Source organism: Scophthalmus maximus, chromosome 5 (assembly GCF_022379125.1).
Source record: "Scophthalmus maximus strain ysfricsl-2021 chromosome 5, ASM2237912v1, whole genome shotgun sequence".
Taxonomy (NCBI): domain Eukaryota; kingdom Metazoa; phylum Chordata; class Actinopteri; order Pleuronectiformes; family Scophthalmidae; genus Scophthalmus; species Scophthalmus maximus.
In genome coordinates, this window is record NC_061519.1 from 20,942,062 (window position 1) to 20,958,605 (window position 16,544).

General features: G+C 43.1%; 2 protein-coding genes across 9 annotated transcripts; one reads left to right on the top strand and one right to left on the bottom strand.

Annotated features, from left to right (window-relative positions):
- Nucleotides 1–330: 330 nt before the first annotated feature.
- tcea1 (transcription elongation factor A (SII), 1) lies at nucleotides 331–5,468 on the top strand. Of its 6 annotated transcripts, none has more exons than XM_035634856.2 (10): nucleotides 334–749; nucleotides 1,657–1,719; nucleotides 1,827–1,932; nucleotides 2,910–3,006; nucleotides 3,107–3,252; nucleotides 3,368–3,424; nucleotides 3,606–3,760; nucleotides 3,962–4,108; nucleotides 4,396–4,467; nucleotides 5,056–5,468. In XM_035634856.2, the coding sequence occupies exons 1-10, from the start codon at nucleotides 675–677 to the stop codon at nucleotides 5,062–5,064; spliced, it is 927 nt and encodes a 308-aa protein (XP_035490749.1). In that variant the 5' UTR covers nucleotides 334–674; the 3' UTR covers nucleotides 5,065–5,468. The 6 variants fall into 6 exon arrangements, with proteins under 6 accessions (XP_047188124.1, XP_035490749.1, XP_047188123.1 ...); XM_035634855.2 differs by having other exon boundaries at nucleotides 339–749; nucleotides 3,104–3,252; XM_035634858.2 differs by lacking the exon at nucleotides 334–749 and adding an exon at nucleotides 1,069–1,370 and having other exon boundaries at nucleotides 3,104–3,252.
- Nucleotides 5,469–5,788: 320 nt separating this feature from the next.
- rgs20 (regulator of G protein signaling 20) lies at nucleotides 5,789–15,923 on the bottom strand. Of its 3 annotated transcripts, none has more exons than XM_035634859.2 (5): nucleotides 15,488–15,923; nucleotides 10,069–10,235; nucleotides 9,657–9,731; nucleotides 9,330–9,564; nucleotides 5,789–8,728 (listed from the first exon to the last, which is right to left on the bottom strand). In XM_035634859.2, exons 1-5 carry the CDS (start codon nucleotides 15,674–15,676, stop codon nucleotides 8,540–8,542), a joined length of 855 nt encoding a protein of 284 aa, XP_035490752.2. In that variant the 5' UTR covers nucleotides 15,677–15,923; the 3' UTR covers nucleotides 5,789–8,539. The 3 variants fall into 3 exon arrangements, with proteins under 3 accessions (XP_035490752.2, XP_035490754.2, XP_035490753.2); XM_035634861.2 differs by lacking the exon at nucleotides 15,488–15,923 and adding an exon at nucleotides 11,766–11,982; XM_035634860.2 differs by lacking the exon at nucleotides 15,488–15,923 and adding an exon at nucleotides 10,848–11,319.
- Nucleotides 15,924–16,544: the final 621 nt, after the last annotated feature.

Here is a 16,544-nt window from a genome sequence, read left to right on the forward strand (position 1 = left end):
ACACTTGTTATAGTTACAAATGACATACTTTACGGGTAAAAATGTCAGCAGTCCCAAAGGAGTACGCTGACACCATCAATGTTTCAACAAAAAAGCTAAATCAAAGTTTTGGTCCAGGTTATGGACTGTAACCATTCAAAACTAACGTGGAAACAGTCGCACGCCCAGGTGAATGTATCTGTGAAGTTGAAAGGTTTCCTGAAACAGGCCATTGTTTGAACGCAGGCAGAGAGGCGAGCGACACTTTGGCGCCATCTAGCGACAGGTCGAAATATTACGACACTGCAGGCTTTTTGTTTCGGCAGCGGGAGGACGGATGTCCGTGCAGAACTAGAGAAAACAAGTTAGGTCCTCATTAAAGTGTTGATAAAAAAATATATATTCCTCCCCTCTCTGATTAGAGTGACGAGTTGTATTATTGTTCTTGCCAGCTCCCAGAGCAATCGTGGTCTCCGTCTCGATTAGCTGCCCCTTGAGCCATCTTGCATCGACCAGCCGGGTCTGCTACACAGCGGCGGCTCAGAGAGCGGTCCTCCCCGGTCCGCCTGGCAGACGCCTCCCCTCCGCCGCTTTCTCTTCAGTGGCGTGCTCTTTGTCGCGAGCCTATTTCTTTCCCCATTTCTCCCCCCCCCCTACCCCCTCCAAGTCTGTGGACTCCACCGGATCGGCCAACCATGGGCAAAAAGGAGGAGGATGAGATCATCAGAATTGCGAAGAAGATGGATAAAATGGCGCAGAAGAAGAACGGGGTGAGACGACTCGCGGAGAACCAACTGTTTACCTGCCCGGCCGCTGTGAGGCTAACGGCGGGGCGCTAATGGGGCTGCGGTGCGGTTAGCCGCGCGACCGCCTTGCTAAGTGACCCCGCAGCCGGCTGCGGGGTCACGGTTAGCCCCCCCCCCCCTTTCCACCGGACCGTATCGCTCGGCTGCGAACTACCTGGAACAACGAGCGCGCGGGGCAGCACACTGAGCGAGGCTAGCCGCTAACAGCTAGCTTCTGTTTATGTTAAAGGGGGGGGACGACTCTGTTTTGCTAGCAGTTAGCCACATAGCTAGCCACCGGTCCTTGCTAACGTTGTTGGATGCGGTCAAGTATCTGTACCACTCTCTACACGTATCACGCTTCGATGAATCAGTTCACTGTTATCCTTTGCATCGAGGGTGCGTTTTTGTTCTTGGGAACGACTCAGCAGCCAGTTCACGTGCTGTTCCGATTTAACTGTAAACTACAGTAATGACATCAAAGGCGCCGCAGGTAACGTGATGTCCGCCGTCAATTCATCTGCCGGTCGTCCCCTCGATGTAGGCTTTGGATCATGACTCTGTGAAAAGTGGCTTCATCGGCTTTATGGAGCCCAGACGATACAGGTGCATCTCTGATGGTATCTGAGCAGTAGTACAAAAGCCAAAGTTATTACATGTGACATTATTTTATGACAAGGAAAAGCAGCCGATCGTCCCATTTGAGACATTCGACAAACCCGAGTACTTCCGGGCATTAATGGTTCACGTGTGTGCTGATTTTTGGTCCATTGACTTTAAAGAATTGAGTGAATATTATGAATGAATCACAGGTAACTCCAGTGTGTTTATGACCCTGATGAGGCAGTTCTTCAATGTACCTGAACGCCCCTCTGTGTCCTCCCCTCCGCAGGCCGGTGCCCTGGACCTTCTGAAAGAGCTGCGCTGTGTCCCCATGAGCCTGGAGCTGCTTCAGGTACTTTGTGGGTTTTTTTGTTGCTTATTTGCTCTCAGGGCTCACCATCGAAGCATGCCGCGCGAAAAAAAAAGGCGCTGAAGCTCTAACGCAATGTCGCTCCGCAGTCCACCAGAATCGGGATGTCCGTTAACGCCATCCGCAAGCAGAGCACAGACGATGAGGTGACAGCCCTCGCCAAGTCCTTGATCAAATCATGGAAGAAGCTTCTGGGTAAGTTAATTTATCACAAATGTAATTTTTCTGACTTAGAACCTATTATTTGATGTCTCAGGCTCGTCGGCGTGACTTTGTCAGTGACAATCGTCTTTCTGTAACTGACTATCAGCGGCTTCATCAACCCCCAAGCCAATTCTGAGCATTTGCTCATTCTAACACATTGTACACACGTTGTAGTTAAAAAAATATCCTGTTGGACTTTCACATACACGTCTTCTCAGCCCACGGAGTTGTGAGTAAGTGAGCTGTTCAGCAGCACAGACAAATGCACAGCAACCAGCAGGCTCCAGTTAAGACATCCCCATCTGAGTTTAAAAGACGGTTGCTGCTGGTAATTGTTTAATACTGACTTCATATCATATTGTGACCTTTTTTTCTCTCCAATTAGTCATGATATAATCTCTAACAGTTTGATTTTCGCTGCTGAAATTACACTTGCGATAAACTACCCTGTTATGCTCAGGATTGAAATTTGTCTATTCTGTTATTATTACCCCAATTTTATGAATCATCGAAACAGAATCATATTAATGAAGATTACATTTTAAAAAGGAAAAAGTAACATGAAATGACTGTTGTTATATAATAATAATGAATATAATGTGATAATAACAATATGTAGGTATTTTTTACATACGACATTGCCTTGCCATAAAAGTCACTTCTGCTTCAGTGATGTTTTGCTGCTAAATTGCTGCTTTTGTTAAATTTGCATTTTATCTTTTGTTTTGTTCATGTTGGAAACGAGGCTCTCTAGTTTTTACCCCAAACTTTCTTCCACAACTCTGGACCGATATTTTCAAAAGGCTCTGAAGCACACTACAAAATATTGCAAAAAACTACTGAAGGAGAGCCGCGAGGCAGTCAAGCATATGTATTGATGGTACTCAATTTAAAACTGGCCTTCGCTTGTGTCACTCTCACTTCTTTGTTTTTATTCCTTGCTTTGATTTTTATCACCTGAATTCCAGATGAGCCTGGGGGTGGAGACAAACCTTCAGATGAGAAGAGGAAAGAGCAAACACCCGTTTCTCCCTCACAGGGAAGCCCAGAGGCAAAAGAAGAAAGGTAACACTTTATTTACTTTATTGACATATTTTTTTCTTGTTCTCTCTAATAATGTTTGCTTCAGTAACTGATTGAACTTTTCTTATCGCTCCCATAGCAGCTCCTGCAGTAACTCCAGCAGCAAGAGCGAACCCGCGGAAGTCTCAACCAACACGTTAATCCACACTTTTCCTCGTGCCCCAAACACCTCGGATTCTGTGAGGGTCAAGTGCCGAGAGCTGCTGTCCAATGCTCTGCAGTCTGGCGGTAATCCAGTTATTATTCTATGTACAATAAATTCTTAACAAATCATGTCTTGTTTTGTGGTTGGTAACTACCAGCTTGACTAACAGGATATTTCATCTTTTATTTCTTCTGACAGATGATTATATTGCTATTGGTGCTGATTGTGATGAACTTGGAGCACAGATTGAGGAATATATCCTTTACGTTGAATGGAAAATGTGAGAGTGTTTTTTTTCTTATGAAATTACTTGAATGCTTTATCAATTATTAAAACAGTTTTGGGTTAATTTTCAGGTAACCAGATAAACCACTAAATGTGTTGACATGAAGCAGGGTAATACATGCAGAAACTGAATTCCTTGACCTGCCATCACGCATCTTCCAAGAGTTTAAGAACACAGACATGAAGTACAAAAACCGCGTGCGAAGCCGAATCTCAAATCTGAAGGATATGAAAAACCCCAATTTAAGGAGGACTGTGTTATGCGGGAGCGTAACCCCTGAGCGGATGGCTAAGATGACCGCAGAGGTGTGTTGATGACTGTTGATGGTTAGGTTTTAAATTTGTTTTTGTTTTTTTTCTTAATTTTGTCTTGGAACAGTTTTGTCTTTCTATTCTGTGTTGCCACAGCGTGTTTATACACTGTTTATCTCATGGTACAACAGTTACTGATTTTTAATAAGTTTAGTTAAAAGGGCATCATTATTGGCATTCTGTGGTTTTCTGTAGGAAATGGCCAGTGATGAGCTGAAAGAAATGAGGAAGAATTTGACCAAAGAGGCTGTCAGGGACCACCAGATGGCCACCACTGGAGGCACGCAGACCGATCTATTCACCTGTGGCAAGTGCAAGGGGAAGTGCTGCACATACACACAGGTAAAGGTTACCGCCAGCGTTTTATCTGTGGCAGCAGTTGAAGCCTTCATCGATGTTATGGTTGTGAAATAGGTTTAACAACAAGTAACATCTACTCTGAAAAAAATGCACAAAGTTAAATGGGTGGATAATTTATGGTACCACTTGTAAAAACGAAGTAACCAAAGACCACTTGTTGGACCAGTCTGACAAAGTGAATCCTCATTGTCATCAGTGATTATGATCCAGATGTGTGTTCAGTATGATGTATGTAAAGTGATTGTTCTTTTATTTTTAACTATTTCCAGGTTCAAACTCGCAGTGCTGATGAGCCTATGACCACGTTTGTCTTCTGTAATGAATGCGGGAATAGATGGAAGGTATGTTGAGTTAATGTGGACTTTGTCAACTTTGTCTTAGATTACGTCTGCAAACTCTGCACTGACACACACATGATTGTCTGTTGCAGTGTCTGAATTGTGTAATCCAGGTGTGGGGAACTTAGTCATTTGTAGAACATAACTAAGCGTGTCATACTGAATTATTGAACACATATACGACAATGACCTCTTCAAAGGCGTTACATGAAAGTCTGATCCAAGTGTCATGTCTTTGTCTTTCTGACATTGTTTACTTGACACTTATATCTTGTTGTGTTAATGGTACAACAGACAGAAAGATCGGACATTTCTTGCAGTGTCCTTTTTTTCAATATCATCTGTCTCACTTCTTAGAGGAAAACTGACACTTTGGAACAATTTTACTTTGTCTGGTTCTAGCAGCAGCAAGCCTCCCACAAATTTTCCTTCTGAATGAGGTTTCAGTTTCTGAGCTTGTTTCTCACTCACCAAAAAACAGTTTTGTCAAAGCTGTTTGAAGCCGTCTGTTAAGCTTGTGCTCGTCTTTGTAGTAAACACGACATGTGTCTTTGTATTCATTTCTTCTTTTTTTCTGTGTGTGTGTCTTAGTTCTGCTGAATCTGCGGGCATCATCCACGGCACCCTGACAAGTAGCAAAATTCCAGGACCAGGTCTATCTGCAACAGATTGGAGTTTTGTATTCTGTGACACATGGTACACATCATGCCATACAAAGACGCCACTGCAGTTACAGTTTGAATAAATACCCTGTTCATAGATTGAGCTCATTGTCAGTTTCCCCGATGCCCCGCCCCCAAATCTTTTATCATTGTTATTAGTCGTTTCTCACCGTCAGATATATATACGATCAATCTTGTCTCATTCTCTTTTATCTGCATTTTTTTATATGTAGTTTTAACACTTTGGATAATGTTGTTTTGTTTTCCCCTCACAACATTGCATTGTTTTATTTAATTTCCCAATAAAGTGTAATCCATTTGATTAAATAGAAGTGCTTTTCATTCACTGTGTGATGTGCCTTCTGTGTACTGGGCTTTGTGTCATGGACCGGAAAGGGCGTGTGTGTGTGCGCGCGTGTGTGTGTGCGCCCGCACACTTGTTATTGGGGGAATATTCATCACATCAAAGTGAATGCTGATGAATGCATATTAATGTGTCTGGGGAAGGAATAATGTAATTGGCCGAACCAGGGAAGATGCACAATTGTTTTCCTTTCCTCAAGGTTTTTTTTTTTTTTTTAATTTGCCAGGTGCAACCACTCTTTGCTCCTGAGCTGTTGTGCTACTTTACCTCCACACAAACTGAAACAAGACCAGTGACACAAGGGTAAGTTAGTTTAATCATTGAATCTTAGGAAGGCTGCATGGCCAAAACGTAACCTAATACCTACTAAGTCAACCTGAAGTGGAGAGCACATAAGATATGTGCCAAAAGTGCACATTTTTTATGATTTATCTAATAAGGGTATTGATAAGTACGTTGTACCTCATTCAAAGGACACAAAGTTCATTTACTCGTCTCATTGAAATAGCACATTTCTTTTTCTGGATTGAACGGATCAACCTGTTTGATGGAAACACCGTGCAGTGTGTAGGTTCCCAAGACAACGCTGAGAGGGTTGCAAAAAAGCTTCAATGGCTGCAGTGTGATTTTGTGATCAAATCATTCAATAAAAGTCAATAAAATTATTGTGCTTTATTTTATCTTAATCAAAATGCCCACAAGTCATTATTTTCTTGGAGAGTAGCAGAAAAAAAACTAAACAATATACTGTAAACATTCACATTATTTGATTTTTTTTTTATAAATGTATTCTTAAGTAAACTCAGCGCAAAATAACACATTTCATATAGTAAACAGAAGAAGAAACAACATTTATAGGCATCACTCCAAACCATTGGCTTAGATTGTGTTTTTGAGGTTAATCTGCGCAGTGTATCCATCAGCTCAAATTGCACATAGTAGGTTAAAGTTAACTCTAAGACAAGCAGAAGTGCCACTGTGAAGCACACAGGTTGGCAAAAAAATTAAAAATCGTTCAGAACAACCAGCCCTATCCACTGGTCTTTTTTGTCCTCTGCAAATAAAAACATGTGTTTTCATCATACTCCGCGCGAACAAAATGGACTGTTGTGGTCGAGACTAAGGAATCAAGACGAAACACATGCAAGAATTTGGCCAATAAGAGGGACAATCTCCAGTAAACTAGCTCCAGGTATCACCCTTATGGCAGGAGTCTGGAAACAACCATTGCCCCATGAGAAAGATGTCAAAAAGTTGAATGTCAAGGCACTTCCCCAATTTGAGGATCTTGTCTTTGAGTGACATGTTTGTGAGGCAACAAAGTAATCCAACCAAAACTACCAGAATACACAAAAGTATTGAACACTTGGCAACTCCAAAATTGACTCACAAGAAATGCTCGGGGTATACACATGAACACAGTTTACATGGTAGCTTTGGTGTTGCTGCTAACCTGGCCTCATCCCAGTGTCACAAAAAATGTCAATCATACAAATTTCAGTAATGCTTCATTTTACAGATCGGTCAATTCGTACTAATATCTCATTCATTTCCTACAGGTTCTCTTGAAAGAGCAATTTAATTCAATAACATAATCTAGAGACTCAATTGGTAGTCTTCAAAGAACTTCATTTCAGCTGATTGCTGCCGTAACATACAGCTCTTAAGTCAGTTCAATATAAATTTGTCTGCAGGCAAAAAATATTCAGGCCTACATGGAGAATTAAAACAATAATACAAAAATGAAATATTGTTTTTCACACTCTGGGAGAGATTTTGATGAGAGCATTGGTGCCACTCTGTTCGTGAAATGTGAGGTTACAGTTCAAGCTACTACCAGCAACCAATTAGTTTTGTTTAGCACAAAGACTGGAAATAGGGAAATGGCTCGTCTGGCTCTGATTATATGCTGGACTATTTAAAAAAACTACTTCCCAGACAATGGGTGGAGAAAGTTATGGCTGGTTGCTTGGCAATCGCTCACAGCCATATTCAAAACCAAATTACATAATTCTTTCCAGGAAACTTCCTTCAAGGTAAATAGGAAATTAAAGGTCTGTAAAATGTAGTTATACCCAAACTTCTACATTTTCTAACAGTGGCTTAACAGTATATTTTACTTCCCCCATCATACTTGGTTGTTTTGTCTGTATTGGCAATATATATATAATAAATAAATTTAAAAAAAATACTTGATCTGGTAAATAGAATTATTATGGTTCTTACGTCGGACTGGTAAAACTATGTTGAACCTATGAGGTGTGCAGTGAGCAGCACTTGAATAACAATTTCTTAGATAGGCAAATCCTCGAAACACCCTTCCAATCCCCACTATTTCATAAGTAAACGGATTTCACACTGTGACAAGAGCTATTGTCAGCGTTACTTGAACCAAATTTACAGTTGGTTTCAATCACGCACAGGTTCTACATGAACTGGAGTTGCCAAGTCGTTGTCACGGGTACCAAAGTGTGAGGTCAGGTAACAAAACAGGGTGACAACAAAATCAATTTATACAGTACCCCACAAAGCTGCCTGCAAGTACAGCCAACGTGTAGCCTTTGACTTGAGCTTTGATTTTCATACGCAGTTAATAGAACCAGGCGTTTCCACATAAAATACCCACAATTCCATTTTTTTTTTACTATTTACAAACTCATAAATATATATAGTCTACAGTAGGAACCATTTCCCTCCCCCCAAATAATCATACAAAAAACAATATACCATAAAAAACTCTGAACACAAATAAAATAGATTATTTCTATCAAAAGAAACCAAAAAGAAATCAGCAACAAAATGTATTCATATTCCTTTGGAGTGTATCGCTATGTTCATCCGTAGCAGTACTTGTGATTTCAAGCCCTCGGGAGATTTTGAGACCTGAGTGTCTTCGGTCAGGTGCAGATCCCAACAGAGCTGAGATCCCTGGGAGGTTCATGTAATCCTACACTGAACATACAAAGTAAATGTTTTAAAAAGGGTTGTAAGGATTGAGTGGAGGGGGGGGGGAATGAAGACAGTTAAAAGATCACAGGTCATCGCCACCCTAAGATTCGGGGGACTGCTCTGACAGAGTGTTGAGCAGGTTTTTGTAGGCCGGGGAGTTCATGTAGCGGGGATACGAGTCTCTTTGCATTAGTGTGTAGATCTGCAGCTGGGCGTCGTCGAACGTGTGCAAGTTGGGTTCCTGCATGTTCCTATTGATCGCCTCGCGCACACGGGAGTCGAGGCTCACCTGGGAGTTGAGAGGATGAAACATCAGAAAGAACAGCATGTGAATTTTCTATTTGACTACGGTGTTATTTTTGTTCAAAGAATGTTGTTACATTTTGGGAGATATTTTATGTTTATCTGTTAGATAACAAGATCTTCAATTCCTACCAGCCCTTACCCCAACCCCAACCCCTACCCGAACCAGGGTTTGTGCTTCAGGGGTGCAGGTAAGCAGATTTTGTCACCTTTAGCCAGGCCAACTGTTTGCCCCCTGTTTTCAGTCTTAATGCAAGACTTGATTCGGTCTTAAGCTTCAACAACCACAACCGCTGAGGCTGAAATCTCCTTTCCTTGAATTCTCATCGCACGTTTGATGCTAAAATTCATCATTTATCCAGAGAAATTATTCATTAATGCTAAGCTAAGCTAACATCTGGTGGCTGAGCGACACTGTTCTTCCCGTACAACTCTCACACTATGAAGGTTTTTGGGATATTTCCTTGAGTATCGAGCTATTATTTTTAAAGTTAATGTGAATTAAATAAACATTTGTCAGAAATCACAAAGTTTCACCCTTGAAAATCAACACAGTTGTAACATCAATTGAAACCTGGCTGTCGGACCTCTTTTGGCGAGAGAATGGAGATGTAGTCCTCGTAGATGACCCGGGCCTTCTCCTGTACCGCGCTCTTATTGGTCTCTTTGCAGAACTCATCGCAGGCCAACCAGAAGAGCATGTTCTCCTCGCTGAACTCGGTGCGAAGGAACTGTCTGAAGGAGTTCCTCCCCGCCGGGCAACACATCAGCTTGTCAAACGACTGCGCCCACGAGCGCACCTCTTCCAACGTGGGCACAGGGCTGCAGAGGGCGTGGACAGCGTGGAGGTGAATGACTTGTAGTGAAGAAAATGTAGTGAATAGAAAAGGACATTTTTTGTGAATTTAACTGACCAGTCTTCACAGTCAGAGGTCCCCTCCTTGACGTCATAAGATGCCTTCTGGTTCCTATCATCCCGGTCTTCATTCCTAATGGTAAGACAAACATGTAAACCCACCAAAGACGAGCTAAATAATGATTCAACAGCCACAACCACTGAGGCCGAAATGTCCTTTTCTTGGATTCTCATCGCACGTTTGATGCTAAAATTCATCATTTATCCAGAGAAATTATTCATTTAGATGCATTGATCATTGGCAGTATGTACAAGGACGAGTGCAACACACATCCAAGGGGTTAAACTAACTGATATTTAGGAATTGTTTTATGTCGTACTAAGACTAAGACAAATATCTACAGTCCGCCAAGGGAAAATATCAAGAGCATATGAGACGAGCTGGAGAATCGCGGGTGGGGAGTACGTACCAAGAGCAGCTACAGCAGCAACACCAGCAGAAGCAACATGCATTTGAGGCCCTTTGGTTGGCCTGGCCCGGCTGGCTCTGCTGGGCCGGTGCAGTTCCCCCCGCTGCCGACTCCTGCTGCACCGACATCTGCCTCTTTCGCATCTCCATCCGCTCTGATCCCATGGGCTAGCAGAGAGAGGAGAGGGGAGGTGTTCAGTGTTTTGATGTCAGGAATAGAATTGAACTGATACTTTGGAATAAAATCTCTTTGGCTTCCGATGCGTTTGTAAGAATACAAATCAGTGCCAGTAGTAAGAGCACTGGGTGTACCACAACAGGACTGAGCAGGGGATGCAGTTCAAAAATCCTTACAGTTCTGACAGCGTCACATTCAACCAAGATTGATTCCTTGGTTGAATGGCTAAAATTCATTTGAACTACAGTCATCAGTTGACGCCTATCTATTTATGACTCGTGCCTGGTCTGAGCATGTGTTCACATGTCCAGAGGTCACACTGTAAAGGAATGATGCTCCAATCGGGGAAACATATGGAGGAATTATCAGCGTATTTTGTTTTTCTGCAGCCAAGTTTGCAGCCGTAAACCGGCCTTGTGATCCCCTCTAGACGCCAATTGCATGTGGAACCATTGGCTTCAATATCCCAAAATTTGAAATATCCAATTTGTGAAAGCCAATGGGTGCATTAAAAAAAATGTACACTGCTCACTGGGGCCATGTGGAGCAATACATTAAATACACTTGCAAATGATGTAAAAATCTATCAGATTGCCTCGCACCTTTTGATTCCATCCGTTGGACTGTGGTTTGCTTGTGAATATGGTTCTCCAGCGTATATTCAACAGAATCCCCATCAACGTTCAGGCCTATAGACTACAAACAGGCTCTGCACACAGAATGATGTGCCATCTCCAGGTCAGACGCTGCCAAATCCTGTCACATCATTTATGTAACGAAGCTGTCGCTTCCAACTTATGGCATCATCCGGCTACTGCCTGACACAAGAACACGATGCTTTGAGAAAAGAAAAAAAAATGCCTCAAGAATTGATATGTACGAGAGGGGGGGGGCTGAAGGCGCAGCTTGCAAATCTATAACCGCAGCATCGCTCTGTCACTGCCTTTCAGTGAATACAATACCATTTGGTCATTTCTAAAATGGATCCGCGCGCGGTTCCCCCCTCGGATCCGGAGCTGGCTTCGGCTGCAGATTCGGTGCGTCGTGCCAAATGGCATATTTTACGCGTTAGGTGTCGGGTGCTTCAGAGCGGGCACAGTTGCAGTATACGCTATGGCTTGACTCAACGGCTACAGACGATGAAATGGGGGGTTGGGGTGGGGGGGGGGGGGGGGGGGGGGGGGGGGGGGGGGGGGGGGGTCGTACCCATTCATATTATACATCATGATAACAACACATAAACCACAATTCGCCTTCAATCGCACGGCAACGCAACTCGGGGGGGGGGGGGTCGACCAAAAAAAAAGGCAGAAACCGTTGCATTTGCAACTCGCATCACATCAATGGAAAGTGCCACCATGGAGAACCACGGAGCTTCATCGCCCCGGACGACCGCCGAGAAGAAGACACTGCCCAGATCCGTTGGCAGCCCGCTGTAGAACCGAGACAGCGACATGCCATTTCACGCAGAAACGCTCCGCTCACGCAATATGTCCGCGCAACGACGCATCGGTACTTACAATTTCACCATGTATGCACAGCGAGAAGAGGTAATTCTTCGCCTTGATTACATCCGATGGCACATACGGCTCTTTTCCCCCCCGACCGGCTGCTCCAAGTCAGTACGCATGCGTCTCGTCTCCAACTCGTAGTAGCTCGGCGAGGAGCGCAAACCCCCCGACGGATTTGGCACAGGTTTACTGTGCAGGTCCGCTCCCGACCGGAGCAGACACGGGGGCACGCAGGTCGGTTTATGGTCGAGAGGAGGAGGGGAGCAGACCGAAGAAGAAATACAGAATAATAATAATAAGGCATGTGAAGAGTTACACTTTGGGCAGGGGAAGAAGGAAAAGAAAAAAAATAAACTCCATTAATTATGTTGACAAAACTGGAAACGTGAAAGATTACGCAGAGCAATGTGCATCGCTGTCTGTGGTGCTGAAACAGCCGGCGGCAGCTCTGCTCCCTCCCCTCCACTCCAACTGAAGGGTGCCGTGACTTTGACAGCCGGTGTGGTGTTCATTTGTGAAGTTCACTCTTTCCCTCTGTCCCCCAAGAGCATCGGGATGTTAATCATTTTGTGAACAATGAATGACTTTTAATGAATGGATGTGTGCTTACACACACTCTCTCTATCTCTCAATGCATTGACAGTCAATATTGATACATATACACATTGGTACATTCTGCTTTGACAGCCATCAGCTGTTTTTATTATGAATCTGTTGTATGCATTTGTTGGCCAAAATATAAAAAAAGACCTCTGCTTCATTATGTCTCCCCCATGTAACAACGTCCATCTGTATTGCGCCTCTTTAAATGGATAAGTCAAACCATAGATAGCCATTGTCCCTGTCTTTTTAAATCCCGTGTAACTGGTGCATCGCATTTCAAGCATTCCGGGGTTTTTTAAGTGTAACTCCTCTGACAGATGATTGCTGGGCTCTTTAACATGCAGGCCTGCAGCCAGTGGTGATGTAGAAGACAACACTGCCACCTGAAGGTAGCTCGGACGACATCACTGACATGATCATCTTCATGCACATGATTATAAACCACCAACTGATTCAATGAGGTAACTTGGAATTTGGCATTTTTCTGAGAATCATTGGCAAGAGGTTCTCTTCGATATGAGCCCTTCTATTTGACATACTTAAATTACATAAAGTATTGCAAATATTATACCAGAGTTGTTGTTGTTGTTTGATACAGAATCAAGCATGAAGTACTAAAATATACATTTTCACACATAACTTTCAATGCAGTCCGCTCTATGTCTGTATTAACCTTTTTCTTTAGGGTGCACCATCATGTCTTGCTTTATATAAACACCAGATGGCACTCTGCACTCAAGAGCCGCCTATTTTGCAAAAGTCTAGTATAACATATTGTATTTTACCCTAATTATCATCTTAATTTACACCAGCCATTTGTGCTGCTGCCCGTCTGGGTCGTATTGTCATTCAGGTGCTCTCTGATGACATGGAAATCAATGTCCCCGGTCCCACAATGCAATACGAAGTGCAGCAAAGTGTCAGCGTCTGTAACACAAGACTCAGTGGAGAACTGTCCGTACAGCGTCTGCACAGACCTGGTGCTACTCCAAATGGATTCATCTCTTCTGTTAGCTTATCAAAAAGGGCCGGGGTTATTTCCTGCGCAGATGAATTACACTCACATTATGCTTGTCCTGGGTGTGCCCCGAGCATTCACGCATCTCGATTGCCCCCGGAGACACAAACATGTGACTTTGTGCTCAACACTTGATTTAACACCTTCCTTTGGGTTCACGTTATGCAACGCAGACCCACAAATAGTCTTGTGAGATTGATACATACACAAGCAACGAATTATACATTATGCCTACATACATACTTTTCCCTCTCAGAGCACAATGCCAAGTGAAGGAGGGAGTATGAATGCACAAGGTCGCGCAGGGGAGTAGGACGACAGAGCCGAGCACAGGGTGAAAAAAAAAAGAAGTCCTTTCAGTGTGTGGTTAAGGGGATTAAAATCATTGTGAGGAAGATTGAGGGAAATAAAATAAACCACATATTCAGGATCAGTTGTCCGACCAGAGCAACAGCAGGGGCAAAAGAATGTAGGGAACGTAATTTTCTCCCCATTGGAAATGTATTTCCTGCTGACATTATTGCTCTTCACTGATTTTCTCTCTATGATATCAATGATATTTAGGATGGGCCATAAAGGTCATAAAATTACAATTGGAACATAATTAAGCAATCGGTTGTGAATGGGTGGAATTTACTGCACAGCTGAGTTATTGTTACTATGGAGATTAGTCTGAATATGTTAATCCTTTACAAAGACAAAAGGTTAGGGCATTTAAAAGGTAAATGTGAAAGGTACAGGTCACCCAACAGCAAAGTGGGTGAAGTAGATAGAGAATGGACTGACTGCATGGTGACTGACACACATGTCTGATAGTGAAAACCAAGAAAGATTGGTAAGTCACTAGTGATCAGAAGTATGTTGGACACACAATTGTGCTGAACGTGCAATTGCAATTAAGATCTGCATTTCAGTTGCAGATGGCTCAAGGCATCCTGGTGGCAACATCTCATTTTCTCATATAATAAAGGCTGAAAGAAAATAATAAGAAAGAAAAAAAAATACATAAATAGAGGTGGCGTAGGGGCTTGTTTGCATCATTACCAGTTGCATGTCAATTTCCTGTCATTTCTTTTGGAAGGAAACTACATAAAGCTGAGTTTAATGGACAGACGACTCCACAAGAGGCTGCCGAGACCTCAGCTCATACTTCCACACAGCTTTCGATGTCTGATAACCCGAAATGTTACAACTAATAAGCAGCACGACTCCACCCAATATCAACTTAAGAGCTGCGTCAATGAAATGTTGGCAAAAGGAGAAGGAAGGAAAAAACAGATAAACTGCCCAAATCTTTAATTGTATCAGTGTTGATATAGGATTTTATTTTAATTTATCTGACAGCAGTGTTGGATTTGCAGCTATTCTCTCGGGCAATGTGTTAAAATGTCTGAGGTAGTTCTCACCAAGTTTGACATTATTGTCAGTATAATATATAGTATGTCATATAGATAAAGATCCATCCCTTAATCCACATCTGCACCATAATTCAAGGAGTTCCATCCAGGCCCGGGCTCCGTCCCTCCACCAAGCTTGGTGGAAATCAGTTCAGTAGTTTTTGCGTAACCCCGCTCACAAATATATCAACAAACAGACACGGTGACAACATCACTCCTCGGGTGGAGGTGATGTCTATTTCAAGCCACAACATCTATTTCTTTTGATCTTCTTAAGCCTCGCTCAGACGGGAAGTGCTTCCCTAAATATAGGTTTGGCAAGAAGCAAGAAGCGGCTACTGACATTCAGACAAGAGCAATCTGCTTGCAACAACAACAATGTCAGAAGACAGTATGAGGGATGTGATGAATAGAAATATTAGGTTTCCAAGGTTTTCTTTTTGAACACTTTCAGCGACGGACTTGTGCTATTTTGCTATTGGTGGCGCACACAATGATTAGCACGCTGTGATTCAACCTGTTTCTAAACTATTTTCACTGGGCAAAATAAACTGCAACATACAGTTGTGGTTTTACTTCGACTGGTGGGTGAATTTTAATTGTATTTGCTCCATGAAAATTAGCTCAAAAGTGATAATCAGTGATACGTTTATGATAATGAGGCTATTAGCACCTATGGTAATGCTTAATGGGGAACTAACACACGTCCGTACCTCAAGGCACACCATCTCCTGCTCCTCCCGGTTGGGGTCATTGTAGTTCACTGGGTACCCCGCACCATGCCGGCAGGCCCGGGCCAGCCCCCGTATCCACTGCCACATCAGGGCCCGGGTGCGTCTGATCCCCCGCAGAGCAGACGTGGGCCTGACCTCCCACTGCCTCGCCGCTCTAGCACTTGGCATGCTCCAACCACGGAGCCTCACTTGCCACGTGAGGCTCGAGTCCGTTTGAGATCATAACAAAAAAATCCACACAGTACCTGCTCCTGTCCTCTATGTTTTCCCGGCATCTCCTCTGAAGCACATTGTGACAGAGAGAGAGCGAGACAGAGAGAGGAAATGAGGAGAGAGAAAAAGGCATCAGTGAACCTGACAAAGAGAAGAGTGTTTACAAAGGAGAGGGCAGAAGGGGATTAGGACAATGTTCCTACTGGATGCAATCCTGATTCCTCTGTGCTTTACTGCGTCTCACCAGCTTAGGCCAGATTAAGAGAGGAGGTCTTAGTGTCCGAGTGAGAGGAAAACTAGTGACAGACGTGGATTCATTTGTGATTAAATTATGTCTCTTGATGAATTCCCATGCAATACAAAGGATTAAAACACATTGGCAAATGGTCTTTGTAGAGGAAACATATGGCCCAAGTGGACACTTCTAACCATTAACATAGACGCACACTTAACTCCTGTCACAGTCCGGGATTTTACCGAGGAGCTTCTTACTATGCTCGGTCATGTCACTCATCTCAGACGCACAAGGTTAAACGCTGATCAGTGCTCCTCAGTGTGAGCAATCAACTGACTTAAGCTCTCTGTCATCGACACAATGTTAAAGCACACCATAAAATAATAACACGTTGTTATTGATTGGCTGGAGTGACATGTGTGGTGCATTCTCGTTTTCAAAATATCACTGCCATACAGGAAATTACACTTTTAACTTTTCTTGCCTCACTGCTTCACCCTCCAAGACTTATTTTGCTTTCATGTTCTATTTTCAGTCCTGTCCATGCTTTGGCAACAAGCACTTGTATCAAAGGCTGTATCAATTTCA